The sequence below is a fragment of the Lepidochelys kempii genome, chromosome 11, assembly GCF_965140265.1.
Source record: "Lepidochelys kempii isolate rLepKem1 chromosome 11, rLepKem1.hap2, whole genome shotgun sequence".
Lineage (NCBI taxonomy): Eukaryota > Metazoa > Chordata > Testudines > Cheloniidae > Lepidochelys > Lepidochelys kempii.
In genome coordinates, this window is record NC_133266.1 from 8,927,449 (window position 1) to 8,939,296 (window position 11,848).

At 44.2% G+C, this 11,848-nt stretch overlaps 1 protein-coding gene across 1 annotated transcript in view; it reads left to right on the plus strand.

Annotated features, from left to right (window-relative positions):
- GLI2 (GLI family zinc finger 2) overlaps positions 1-5,409 on the plus strand; it is a 244,572-nt gene extending 239,163 nt beyond the window's left edge. The window contains exons 13-14 of the mRNA XM_073304689.1: positions 1,395-1,731; positions 2,984-5,409. Of these exons, the coding sequence (XP_073160790.1) occupies positions 1,395-1,731; positions 2,984-5,337 (2,691 nt within the window). The 3' untranslated portion in view covers positions 5,338-5,409. The remainder of the gene's footprint in view (positions 1-1,394; positions 1,732-2,983) is intronic.
- Positions 5,410-11,848: the final 6,439 nt, after the last annotated feature.

Below are 11,848 nucleotides of genomic sequence, written 5' to 3' on the forward strand. Positions count from 1 at the left end.
GAATTGTGTAGTCCCCTCTACACTCTTTCACTAATCTTCTCCTTTTTGTTAATGTTCTCTTTATTCTAACAACCTGTTCTTTGTTCCCACTTACCTTTCCTTACTGTACCTTCCTAAGGACAGTCGGTACTAAGGTGAGAAAATAAATTCTTTGTATTGAAATCGCTGTATAAAAATGTCATATATTCTGTACTGTGTACCGACAGCTAACCAAACCAAGTAGTGTTTAAATGCAAAGGGAGTGAGGAGGTACAGGTGGGCAGCCAGGAAGGAGCAATTGGGGGAGGGTCCAGCATCTCTTTGTCAGTGTCCCAAGAATTCCCCTTACTTAATTCCTCCCAGCATTACACCCCAGCATTGCACTCCTGGAATGTAACCTCTGTCCTTCCGATGAAAGGTAACTGGACCCTTTAAAGCCAGGCAGCCCTGCTACTTAGGCCTGGTTTTGATCAAAATAAGGCACTCGCTCTCCCGACACTCCCACCTGGTCCTGGGGCTAAGTATGTTGCCTCTGCAGCATTCCCAGGTTTTGACAATCTCTGGAGCAGGAGTTTATGACCAGGAATTGAGAACCTGGCATCTTACCTAACAATGAAGAGTGCTGTGACCAAGCAAGTTCAGACCATTCAATGTTTGTTGAAAATAAGTTGCTCAGTGTGATTTCTAATGCAAGTAAAACAAACCTTTATGGTACTTATCTACCCAATCTGTAAGTGGGAGCTTGCAAATAGCAAGCCATGTTTTTATCCATCTAGAAAGATTGTCAGCTAAACTAATTACATGTTAAGGTATTTAAAAGACAGAAATATGCTGTGCCTGAAACACTTAGGACTTGATCCTGTGTTAGATAAACTGGTGCTCATTGCAGCTGTACCTTGCATAATCTGCTAATGCACTAGCTTATCTTCATGAAGCATCAACCCTTTATCTACTGCAGCAGCAATGTTTGGTCTGTCTCTATGGGCAAAATGAAACACACCAAAGATTTTTAACCTGTGGGGTTTTATGCAAATGCTTGTGAATTTAAAAAACAAGTCCATCCAGATTTGTTAAAGTATTGCTGTTTTTAAATAAACCTGCCCACAGCATGAAACTATAATACCAGTTGGCATTAATTAGCATACTGGCCAGCAAATACTTGTCAGCAGCAAAGACTGGATATGGAAACTAAACTATACACTCCCACCTAGAAAGTGCTCCATGGCTGCAGAACAGAGCTGAGACATGGCAATGGGCAGCATGTCTGTGTATGGGGAAGGTGGTGACCACCTGTTCCCTATACCAAATGTATTGATAAATAGGAGACTTCTGTCTCCAGGCCCGCGTGCATGCGTGTTCCAAAGCTGCGTTTTCAACTGCAGAACTCAGATCTTCTATTATTTCTCCTTTCCAAGATGTGTCAGTCCAGTCCTGGTGGCCAGTCATCATGCAGCAGTGAACCATCACCACTTGGTAGCACCAACAACAATGACAGTGGAGTAGAAATGAACATGCACAGTGGGGGAAGCCTGGGAGACCTGACCGCACTGGATGACAACGCTCCTGTTGTGGACTCGACAGTCTCATCGGGCAATTCAACAGTCAGCCTTCAGCTAAGGAAACACATGACAACGATGCAGCGACTTGAACAGCTCAAGAAGGAGAAACTCAAGACGGTTAAGGATTCCTGCTCATGGGTGAGCCCAGCTCCACAAGTCAGAAACACCAAGCTGCCTCCCATACCAGGAAATGGTAAGCCATGGTCCTATGTTCTTCCTGCTGTTAGGCTCCCTCAGGCCATGTCCCATGTCTCACAGCAAAGGGTCTGCCCTAGAGCAGAATCATTTCCCTGCCTATAAACATCACTCCTCGCAGAATAAAGATGAGCTGTCTCATAAAAGGACAATGCAGGTGTGAACTCAGCTGAATAATTTTGTGTGGGATTCCCAGAGTTGCCCAAGGCCAGTTTGCACCCGCCCCCACCTTACCCCAGTGGTGGAAATTAGAGCAGCCCTGTGCTAGCAGTAACAATCCCCTATGGGCTGTTTTGCCATGTGAGGACTGCTAGAGCAGAACAGCAATCCAGCCATGCCCCCATCCCTGCCCATGACTTTGGCCTGCCCCCATATCAGGTCGGGAGCTTGGTGATGGTGGCATAGAGCCACCTATGCTAGTTTTAACTTCTATGCCAGCTAGAGATTCCTGACTAGGACAAATTTATGATCATTTTGTGCCTCTCCAGCTTATCAAAGGAAAAGTCACTGGGAAGATGATCTGCCCTTAGAGTTTACTGAATAGGAGCTTCTTGAATTGCTCTGGAAAAGATCTCAGAAGGGTACATGAATTTCTAGTACTGAGCAATCAGACCTCTGCCTCTGAATTTTTGAAACCAGTTTGAGTGACTGATCATACGACCAGGCTTGGAAACCACATGTTGTGCCTGTACTGTTTTCATTCTGCCTTATAAAAAGAAGCCCATAGGAATGTTCTCCTCATCGGTTGCAGTGGCAATGAAGCAAACACTGGAAAAGACTCTGTAGCAGTGACTCAGTTAATTTCCTGAGTACATCTCACTGTCCTCTTTCCCTGCCCTGTACTGTCCCTTTTCTCATCGGAGCATAGAGTCATAGAATATCAGGGTTGGAAGGGACCTCAGGAGGTCATCTAGTCCAACCCCCTGCTCAAACTAGGACCAATCCCCAATTTTTGCCACAGATCCCTAAATGGCCCCCTCAAGGATTGAACTCACAACCCTGGGTTTAGCAGGCCAATGCTCAAACCACTGAGCTGTCCCTCCTCCCCAGAGCTGCAGACAATGTGCTGACTCCATTACCAGTTAGTCACGTTTACATCACTCTTCTTAAGCAAACATTTGCTGGTGGGTAACACACACAGATCTGTATTTAGACCCCAAGCACAACAGTGAATGTGGTGTAGCTATTTACCCCAAAATAGCCCTCTCAGCTAACAAAACCATTTTTCTTCCCCCCCAACCTTCTTCCAGGCTCTATCCTAGAAAATATTGGTGGTTCCTCGGCTACACTGCCTAATCCTAGAATAACGGAGCTGTCTGTAAATGAGATTACGATGCTGAATCAGCTCAATGAACGCCGCGACAGTACAACAAGCACCATCAGCTCGGCCTACACTGTAAGTCGCAGATCATCAGGGATTTCCCCTTATTTCTCTAGTCGCCGCTCCAGCGAAGCTTCGCAGTTTGGGAATCGTCCCAGCAACACGAGCTCTGCCGACTCCTACGACCCGATTTCTACGGACGCGTCACGCAGATCGAGCGAAGCCAGCCAGTGTAGCGGCATACCTGGCCTTCTCAACCTCACGCCAGCTCAGCACTACAGGCTGAAAGCCAAGTATGCTGCTGCCACGGGGGGCCCTCCTCCCACACCTTTACCTAACTTGGAAAGAATGAGTCTGAAGACCAAGATCTCTCTTCTCGATGGGCCAGATCCTGCGTTGCCTTCGTTTCGCCTCCCTCCTGGGCCAAGACGCTGCAGCGATGGCAGCACGCATGGGTACGCAGCAGCCCTGTCCTTTCCCCATGACGCGTCAGGTAACAACACAAGACGCGCAAGCGATCCTGTGAGGAGACCCGCCGCAGACCCACTGTCCCTCCCGAGAGTCCATCGCTTCAACAGCACCAACAGCATGAATCCCCTCCACCCACCACATCCTGCGGACAGAAGGAACTGCAGCCTTTCAAATTACACACGCTCTGATGGCAGCCTTCCCAGGCACGTCTATTCACCTCGACCTCTGAGCATTAGTGAGAATATTGCCATGGAAGCAATGTCAGGTGAGACAGAGGGCCCCATTGGAGAAGATGACATTATGTTGCCAGATGATGTAGTGCAATATATCAAATCTCAGAACAATGGGGCAGCTGTAGAAAATGCTTCCATGGGGTACAGTAATGAAATGCAAAACTTCCAAGGCAGTGGGAAACTGCAACATCCGAACTTGTTTAGCCAGCGCAGGATGGCTGGAACTGATGCAAGCATGAACCATTTGGGTCCAGGGATGGCAGAGTGCCACATGAGCTTTGGCACTCCCTCGAACATGAGCAAAAACAACATGCCCGTCCAGTGGAATGAGGTTAGCTCAGGTACCGTTGATGTTATGTCTAACCAATCGAAGCAACAGTTTTCTCAAGGAAACTTAGCTGTTGTCCAGCAGAAGCAGAACTTTGGTCAATATCAGAACTTTAACCAGCAGCAAATGCAGATGAGTCAAAGCGGTATGAACGTGACACAGCAGAATTTTATGCAAAGAAATGTGAGCATGGATGGACAAAGGCTAAACTGTATGCAGCTGAGGCAGCAGCAGCAGATAAATCCAGGACCTAATATGAACTCTGATCTGAGCCTGCACCAAGGGTATAACCAGGCTCATCAAATGCTGAGCCCAAATGCAATCAGTGGAGATCCAAACCAGCTTTCTCCTTCTTGTATCAACATGGTAGTGAAGTCTGGATCCCACGTTCATCCTCAGCAAATGGACGTTGCAACGGATCCCTCTTTAATGGTCAACAATAATAGACTGACTCAGGTCATGCATGAACAAAGTCAGCAGAACTATTCATCTCAGACAAATCCCATGAATTTCTCCATGACTCAGGAGGTGTTTTATCAGCCCCCTTCTTTAATGACCTCAAATCAGCCAAACTTTGAGCCCCAACAGAGCATAATGGGTTCAGCTGGCCAGACCTACACTCCTGGAATGGTTCAGCCTCATCCTCCACCTGACCCTAATCCAGTAAACAGACATCGAGGGATACGCAACATTCAGCAACTAGGTTACATGAGAACTCCGCACGCTACTAATACCATGAGCCCTGGCCAGGAAACAGCAGAGGCCACTCCGAAAAGAACCAACAATATGGTGTCAATGCAGGCTCAGCAATGTGCAAACAGCACGAGGGAAAACAATATGATGTACTATTATGGTCAAATCCACATGTATGAACAAAATGGAAACTTTGATAACCATGTGGACTGTGGAGTGGGACAGCAGCAGTGTGCCTTGAATATCAAGCCAGCTGCCATGCCTTCTCCCGGAGCTAACCAGGTGTCAAGCACAGTGGACTCACAGGGTCTGGAGCCTGCTCAGATAGATTTTGATGCCATCATGGATGATGGAGACCATTCAAGCCTGATGTCAGGAACCCTCAGCCCTAGCATTCTGCAGAATCTCTCCCAGAACTCCTCTCGCCTTACAACTCCACGGAACTCTCTGACACTGCCGTCCATACCAGCTGGAATAAGCAACATGGCGATAGGCGACATGAGCTCCATGCTAACCACCCTGGCAGAAGAGAGTAAATTTCTTAACATGATGTCCTAATGATAAAGCCCCATGGTTTGTCCCAGGGACTTTACACAAAGCAGTTTTATGAATGTGCTTTTTAAAAATAATCCGTTTCTATAGAGTAGCATTTTTGACAAGTATTAAATACATTAAAAGGATTCAAAGTAAAAAATGTCTCTGCACAGACTTGTATAAACTATCTAAAAGCAGTTTAGCACCAAAAGAGTGCAACCTCAAGTATTATTTTTTGGCTTGGTTTTTCAAGGGTCTGAGCAACGCCACCACCAAATGAGAATATTGCATAAGAATGGTTAAAAATGAAATCTTTTCCTCCATGTTTGCCACCTCCCTGGGTTTTCTTTTAGTTATGTCTGCAAAAAGAAAAGACCATTTCTCAGTGCATGCCAGAAACAAACGGAGGGGTGTCTTTTTGAGCTGAATAAAAGCCATACTGCATATTCTGCTCCAGTGAGAGAAGCATTTAGTTACATCTCCCAAAAAGTCCACTCCCAGCAGTATCATTTTGAACAGTTCTTTGTTCCTTGCGACTTCGTAGAAAAGCATCAGTTCCCAACAGCGTCTCAAAAAAGTGCCTTACTATGCTTTAGTGTTAAGTAGTCAAGGCGTCTCTTCCACTGAAATCAAATATAGTGTATATAAAATCAAGAGAAATTTATAAAGCATAGCAGTGTTTCGGAAAAACATCAGAAAGATACATTGATGGGACACATGAAAGATTAATGCCCCCTTTTGTCAGATGTGTTTACAATATGGTTTATATCATGGGTAGAATGTAGCAGAGGCCTGAAAATACCATTCGTTTGAAAGCATCTCTAATGGCAGGAAGGCCCCAATCCTGCAAAGGTTTATGCATGTGCTTAACTTTATGCCCTGTCAGTAGTGACTTCAGTAGAATAGTGACTTTCGTCTGAGGCCTTAAACAATTTGTGTAAATCAGGGGGTTATACAGGAATTAATTCAGGGAAGCCTATGGTCTGTGTTGTACAGGGAGTTGGACTAGATGATCACAGTGGTCCCTTCTGGTCTTAAACGCTGTGAATCTATGAAAATCGCTAATGGGGCTTCACAACAGCTCAGCTCTAATTTTTCCTCATCAGGGTGATGGGGGGGCATATAATTACTTAGCTAGCTTGCGACTTGTCTACACAAACAGTTAGGTCACGGCAAGCTGAGGTGTGACTCTACCCCGCACTAGCCTGCCTCAGACTAACTATCCATGTGGATCTTGCTGATGCACATTAACAGTTCTTCGTGCACTTTGATCTGGTCCTCTTTGAAACGGGACTAGATCCAAGCGCACCGACGAACAGTTAACGCATATCAGCAGAGCCTACCTCGCAAGCTAGTGCAGGCTTGATTCACACCCCAACTTGCCACAAACTAAATGTTCATTAGTCATTAAGACAAGCCCTTAGTCAAATGTCTGGGATTTGTAGTGGGCTATCAGAGCTGTGGGTGAAAGCCTCTCTGAAAATTACCCGTTGGGGTGAATAGGAGGAATCTAACCACAAGAAAATCCTCCACAAAATATAAGCTGGCTAACAGTTTTTGCAATTTTAGGGCCTGATCCTGAAGTTAGTGGAAAGACTCCTCAATGTATTATTTATTCCTGTTGGTAGACAAAAGGGTAAACACAGTGAAAACAGACCTCACTGAAATTTACCACATCTCAAAAAGACAATTCTTTTCTTCCTAGTATTATAGTGTTAAGTATGTCAAGGGGAAGGGTACACATGTGAAATTCCCTCCTGATTCCAGACACCCTGTGTGCTGAACTTTAAAAAACTAAACCAAATGTGCATGATATCGCGTCAGCAGGGCTCTGTCCTTTCCTGCTCAATTGATGGCCAACTCTTTACTGAATGTGGCTCAGTTCCACCTGCAAACTGCAGCTCCCATTGGGTGCTTTTTAAAGGTGCTAACGTTGGCTTTCTACAATCACTGCTCTCCTTTTGCACTCACCAGTGCCACACAAACTGCACTGATGCTAGCATGGCTTGTGGCCGTTGCACGAACGCCAGTCATTATTCCTGCCCCAAAAGTTGTGATGCCAAATACCCCAGAAGACCACACATAAACAGAATATACATTTACCATCGGACCAGAGTGCAAAAGCCTTCCTAGTGTTGGGCAGTACCCTACTCCACGTATTGTCCTATTAATTCCAGTGGCACTGCGTGGAGAGTTAGGGGTGAGTGAACATAGCAGAACCTGGCCCACCCTAATTCTTAAATAAAAAGCTTGGGTAAACAAAGCATGATGGGCTTGATCCTGCCTTCCTCACATATCCTAAAACCCTTCTGATGTCACTGGGACTCCTGGCTGTGCTAGGAAAGCAAGATCAGGCAGGGCAGCTGTTTGCACTTGTGCCTAACCTAGGAAGATGAATTTAAAATGATTGGGCTTTTTGAGTTCATGGTACAGACTGACCTGCAGTTACCTCACCCTTGCATTTGAGGAAAGAGGGCAGGGCACAATTTAGGACTCTAAGCCATACTGGGCATATGGAGTCACACTTTGGGCCTCCCAAATGCTGCAACTGATCAGGCCCTTGTGTCTCCATTGGCTGTTGAGCTGATTTATTCAGTGGATGCATATGAGAGTGCTTGTTAGTGAGCCCCACTTCAGGCAACACGTGTAACAAGAAAAGATCAAACCCCAAAGCGAAACCATATCTCCAATTTGTCAAGATTCCTATAATTGTTCAGAGGTGGTCTTCCTTCATTTACTAAAATAGCATTGTTATAACCATTCCAGCTCTGTATATAGTATGTATAGAAGACATCATTACTAAAAGCACTGTAGGTGAATTGTTCTGTCAAATTTATATCTTATGGACATTTTTAGCTGTTTTCTACATCATAAAAATGGAGGTAACATGCTGAACCTGTATATAAGCCTTTTGTACATTAAAAAGTAATTTTTTTCATAATTTATTTTGTTTCGTTGTTACTGTATTGTGGTAGCACTCAGAGGCCCATGCACGTTCAGGGCCTGCTTGTGCTAGGTGCTGTTCACAGATAAAAAGATGGTTCCTGACTTGAGGCGCTTACAATCCAAGTACAGGCTACAGAAGGATACAACAAATTGATGAAGTGTGTGCTAGGTAACGGACGCATTTGGGCAGTGTGATAAGCAGCAGTCACAGCACACCAGCTGCCTAGCCATTATTAAGAGACAAGGTGGGTGAGGTAATATCTTTTATTGAATCACCTTCTGTTGGTGAGAGACACAAGAAGAGCTCTGTGTAAGCTCGAAAACTTGCCTCTCTCACCAACAGGAGTTGCTCTAATAAAATATATTACCTCCCACACCTTCTGTCTCTAATAGCCTGGGACCGACACATTACAACAACACTGCATATAATCATTGCTGAGTTTTTTGTAGGCATCACGGAAAAGGTGAGTTTTAAGGAGAACAAGGTAGTGGCTTTTGGGGGTTTTACAGGAAGCTCCTGCCACACCTGGGCAGTTAGCTCCTGCCACGCAATGGGCAGTTAAGGCTGGCATTGTTGGCAGAGCAGAGATGGGGGTTGATGGCTCAATAGCATACAAGGGATGAAAGGTAGTGCAGGGCTAAGCTATGATGGGCCTTACAAATGAATACCAGTTGTTTTCTGTTTGGTGCAGTGAAGGGGAAGCCAGTCTGTTTGTTTCCTATTTGACAGTAGCTGGTGACTTGCCAAGCAGTGACCGACTGGTCGGGATCAAAATTAAGCCTGGTGTGCCTCCCATTGAAGTGAACAGAGAGATTCCGACTGACTTCAATGAGAGTTGGATCAACCACTTGAGAGATTGCTTTTTGCCTTGGCTCTCTGTCATTGGCCAAAAATATATTTAAATTGTGAATATGAGCTAATGTTTTGAAGGGGTCCCGGTGCAAATGTAGTAATGTATCGCTCTTTATGGGAATTCTTTATAAACTGTCAGCTTAAGTTGCAATGAAGACTTTAAAATATATAACACCAGCAATAAGCCAAACTAGTCAGATCTGCCATACATTTTGGCACAATCGAAACCTAAAGGAGACCCAAACAGAATCCTGCTCCTTCTCTCTTTGGAATCAATGGCAAAACTCCCATTCATTTCAACAGCAGCAGGGTCTGACCCTAAGCAAGCACAAATACTGCAATATCCTTTCAATCCAAAGCAGAGGTGTAAGAAGAAACTACACAGCAGTATAGCCTCCCTCTCTGTGCAGTCCCTGTGCCAAGGCATTGTGTTATTCTCAGTACTAAGAGATGAAAATGGCCATGGACTAGGATCTGCTCCAAAGCCTTGATAAGTCTTTACATTTACCCTTGGCCCTTAGTAAACATGGGTGAAATGCAAACAAAAAACGACATCAAGCCTTTTGATGTTTTGTTGTGGGATTTGAACCAATCACCTTAAGGCAAAAAGGTAGACTAGCCCATTATTATCCTGCTAGCCTCAAAATCCATCGAGTAGATATCACAATATTCTGTGTGACTCAAGAATTACAAAAATCACGAAGGAATGTCTTTTGTTATTATTGGAGATAAATTATTCAGACTTATTTTTCCTCCGTCTCTGAATTAGGGCCTGATCCATTGTCCCCTGAAGTCAATCAGAGTTTTTTCTGTTGACTTCAGTGGCTTCTGAGTCAGGGTCTAAGTTCTTACTTAGTTACAGCTAGAAATGGAGTCAAGATTCTAAAATGGGATCCGAATCCAGATATAAAGTTGCCTCCAAATCAGGGGCATTCAGATGCAGAATTTGATGGGAACCCATCTCTGCTTATATTATAAACTCTATGTTTCTCTCCTCTAGGGCTTGCACTTCCCAAGGCTCCCTCTTATGAATTGTAACCACTTGCACTTTTTTTATTGCTTGCACATCCTGGAATGTACAGCACAGTGGGTGTTTGTGTTTCTCAAAAGGCTCCTTGTGCAGAACTGTAAACACAGAAATGGTGATAATCCTTTCACAACAACGAAAATCCATTAATTAACCATGGCCTTGGGCATAGCTGAATCAGGAGCTTTAGAGTCAATATTAAAATAAATGTGAACGCTTCCTTTCATATTTAAGAATTTCTCTTTGTAATCAGTTTCCTTCTGAACTAAAATAAAGTATCTCTTTGGGCCAAATTCTACCACCCTTAACTGAGTGATACCTTACTTCATATTGAAATCAATGGGACCGTATGAGGAGTAAGGCCTTCACGATCCTTTAAAATGGAGCTAATATATAATGTTTTCCTTGGGGGGAGGAAAGAGACCATAAAAGCTACTGTTGCTGGATTTTGTTGCACTCCTACTAAGTACAGAGTCATTCCAATGGCCTCTTTATTGCAATAGTCTCAGTAGGGATGACATAGAAGCTCTTGTTCTTTATGAGCAGTTGGATCTACTTGGAAGAGCATATGTGTTGTAAATAAATGGTGTGTTTTATATTACTGGAAGGACAATTTATGACCAACCAAGGCCTCTTGCAGACAGCTCTTTAACTTGTCAGTAAAATGACCTAACACTTAAGAAATTTAGAAGCCACAAAACATCCCTATATTACAGCCAATGCATTTATTTCCCCTCCCCCACACCCCATGATTTATGTTTCATGTAAAACTGTAAATGGCTACTTTAAATACGTGCGCTATAAAAAAAATTTTAAAAACCCTCAACGTAAAGCTTTTACACACGCTGGTGGTTTTTTGGCTACTGTTGCCTCCTGCAGTTGCACCAGCATCTGTGACCCACGGGCTAGAGTTTCACCTGCGAATGCAGAGGCTTCGCTGACTCACTGACTCCTATTAATGATTAAGGGAGTTGCTGAGCTACATTGCTACATGGGTTGCTAGAAATTTACCCTATTTATTGCTGGTTTATGGAAACACTTCGCTTATTACCCCAAGGGCTGACCGGTGGTTTGTTTTTTTCGGCGGAAGCTATCTTGCACTCTGCCAGCTCAGACTGGTCTTTACATTGTTGAACACCTTCCTGCACTACTTCTAGTATTATTATTTGTATTGTCATGATCATGGATGAGAACCCCATTGTGCTAGGTGCTGTACAAACACCAAACAAAAAGACTGCCCCTGCCCCAAAGAGTTTACAATCTAAGTAGCAGAATATATATCTTATATGCCTTCTATAGCCTTCATCAAGAAGGATCTCAAATCACTTTACAGGTATAGAAATCCTCTCACCCTATACTTGGAAACCAGAGTGTGGCAGCAACCATGCCCCCCCCCCCCATCCCATTCTGGGGGAATGAAGAATAACTTTCCACAATGAGACCAGAGAGGGGACTGTAGGTAGGCAGAATTGCATTATTCGAGTCAGAATTTGGGCAGAGCATCAAGCTTAATGCCGCCTTTTGGTGACATTGTCAAATAAATGCAAAAATTCATGGTAAAGGCTTTGCCTCGTGTGATTTAGTGCCCTCCCCCAAAGAAAATAAAGAAATTGATCACTGTGAAATTTCAGGGTATTTGAGAAATCATTTTCCATGAAGCAAGCAAAAATGTGAAAGGTAACTTGTGAATTTTGAGAAACCTATGAGAG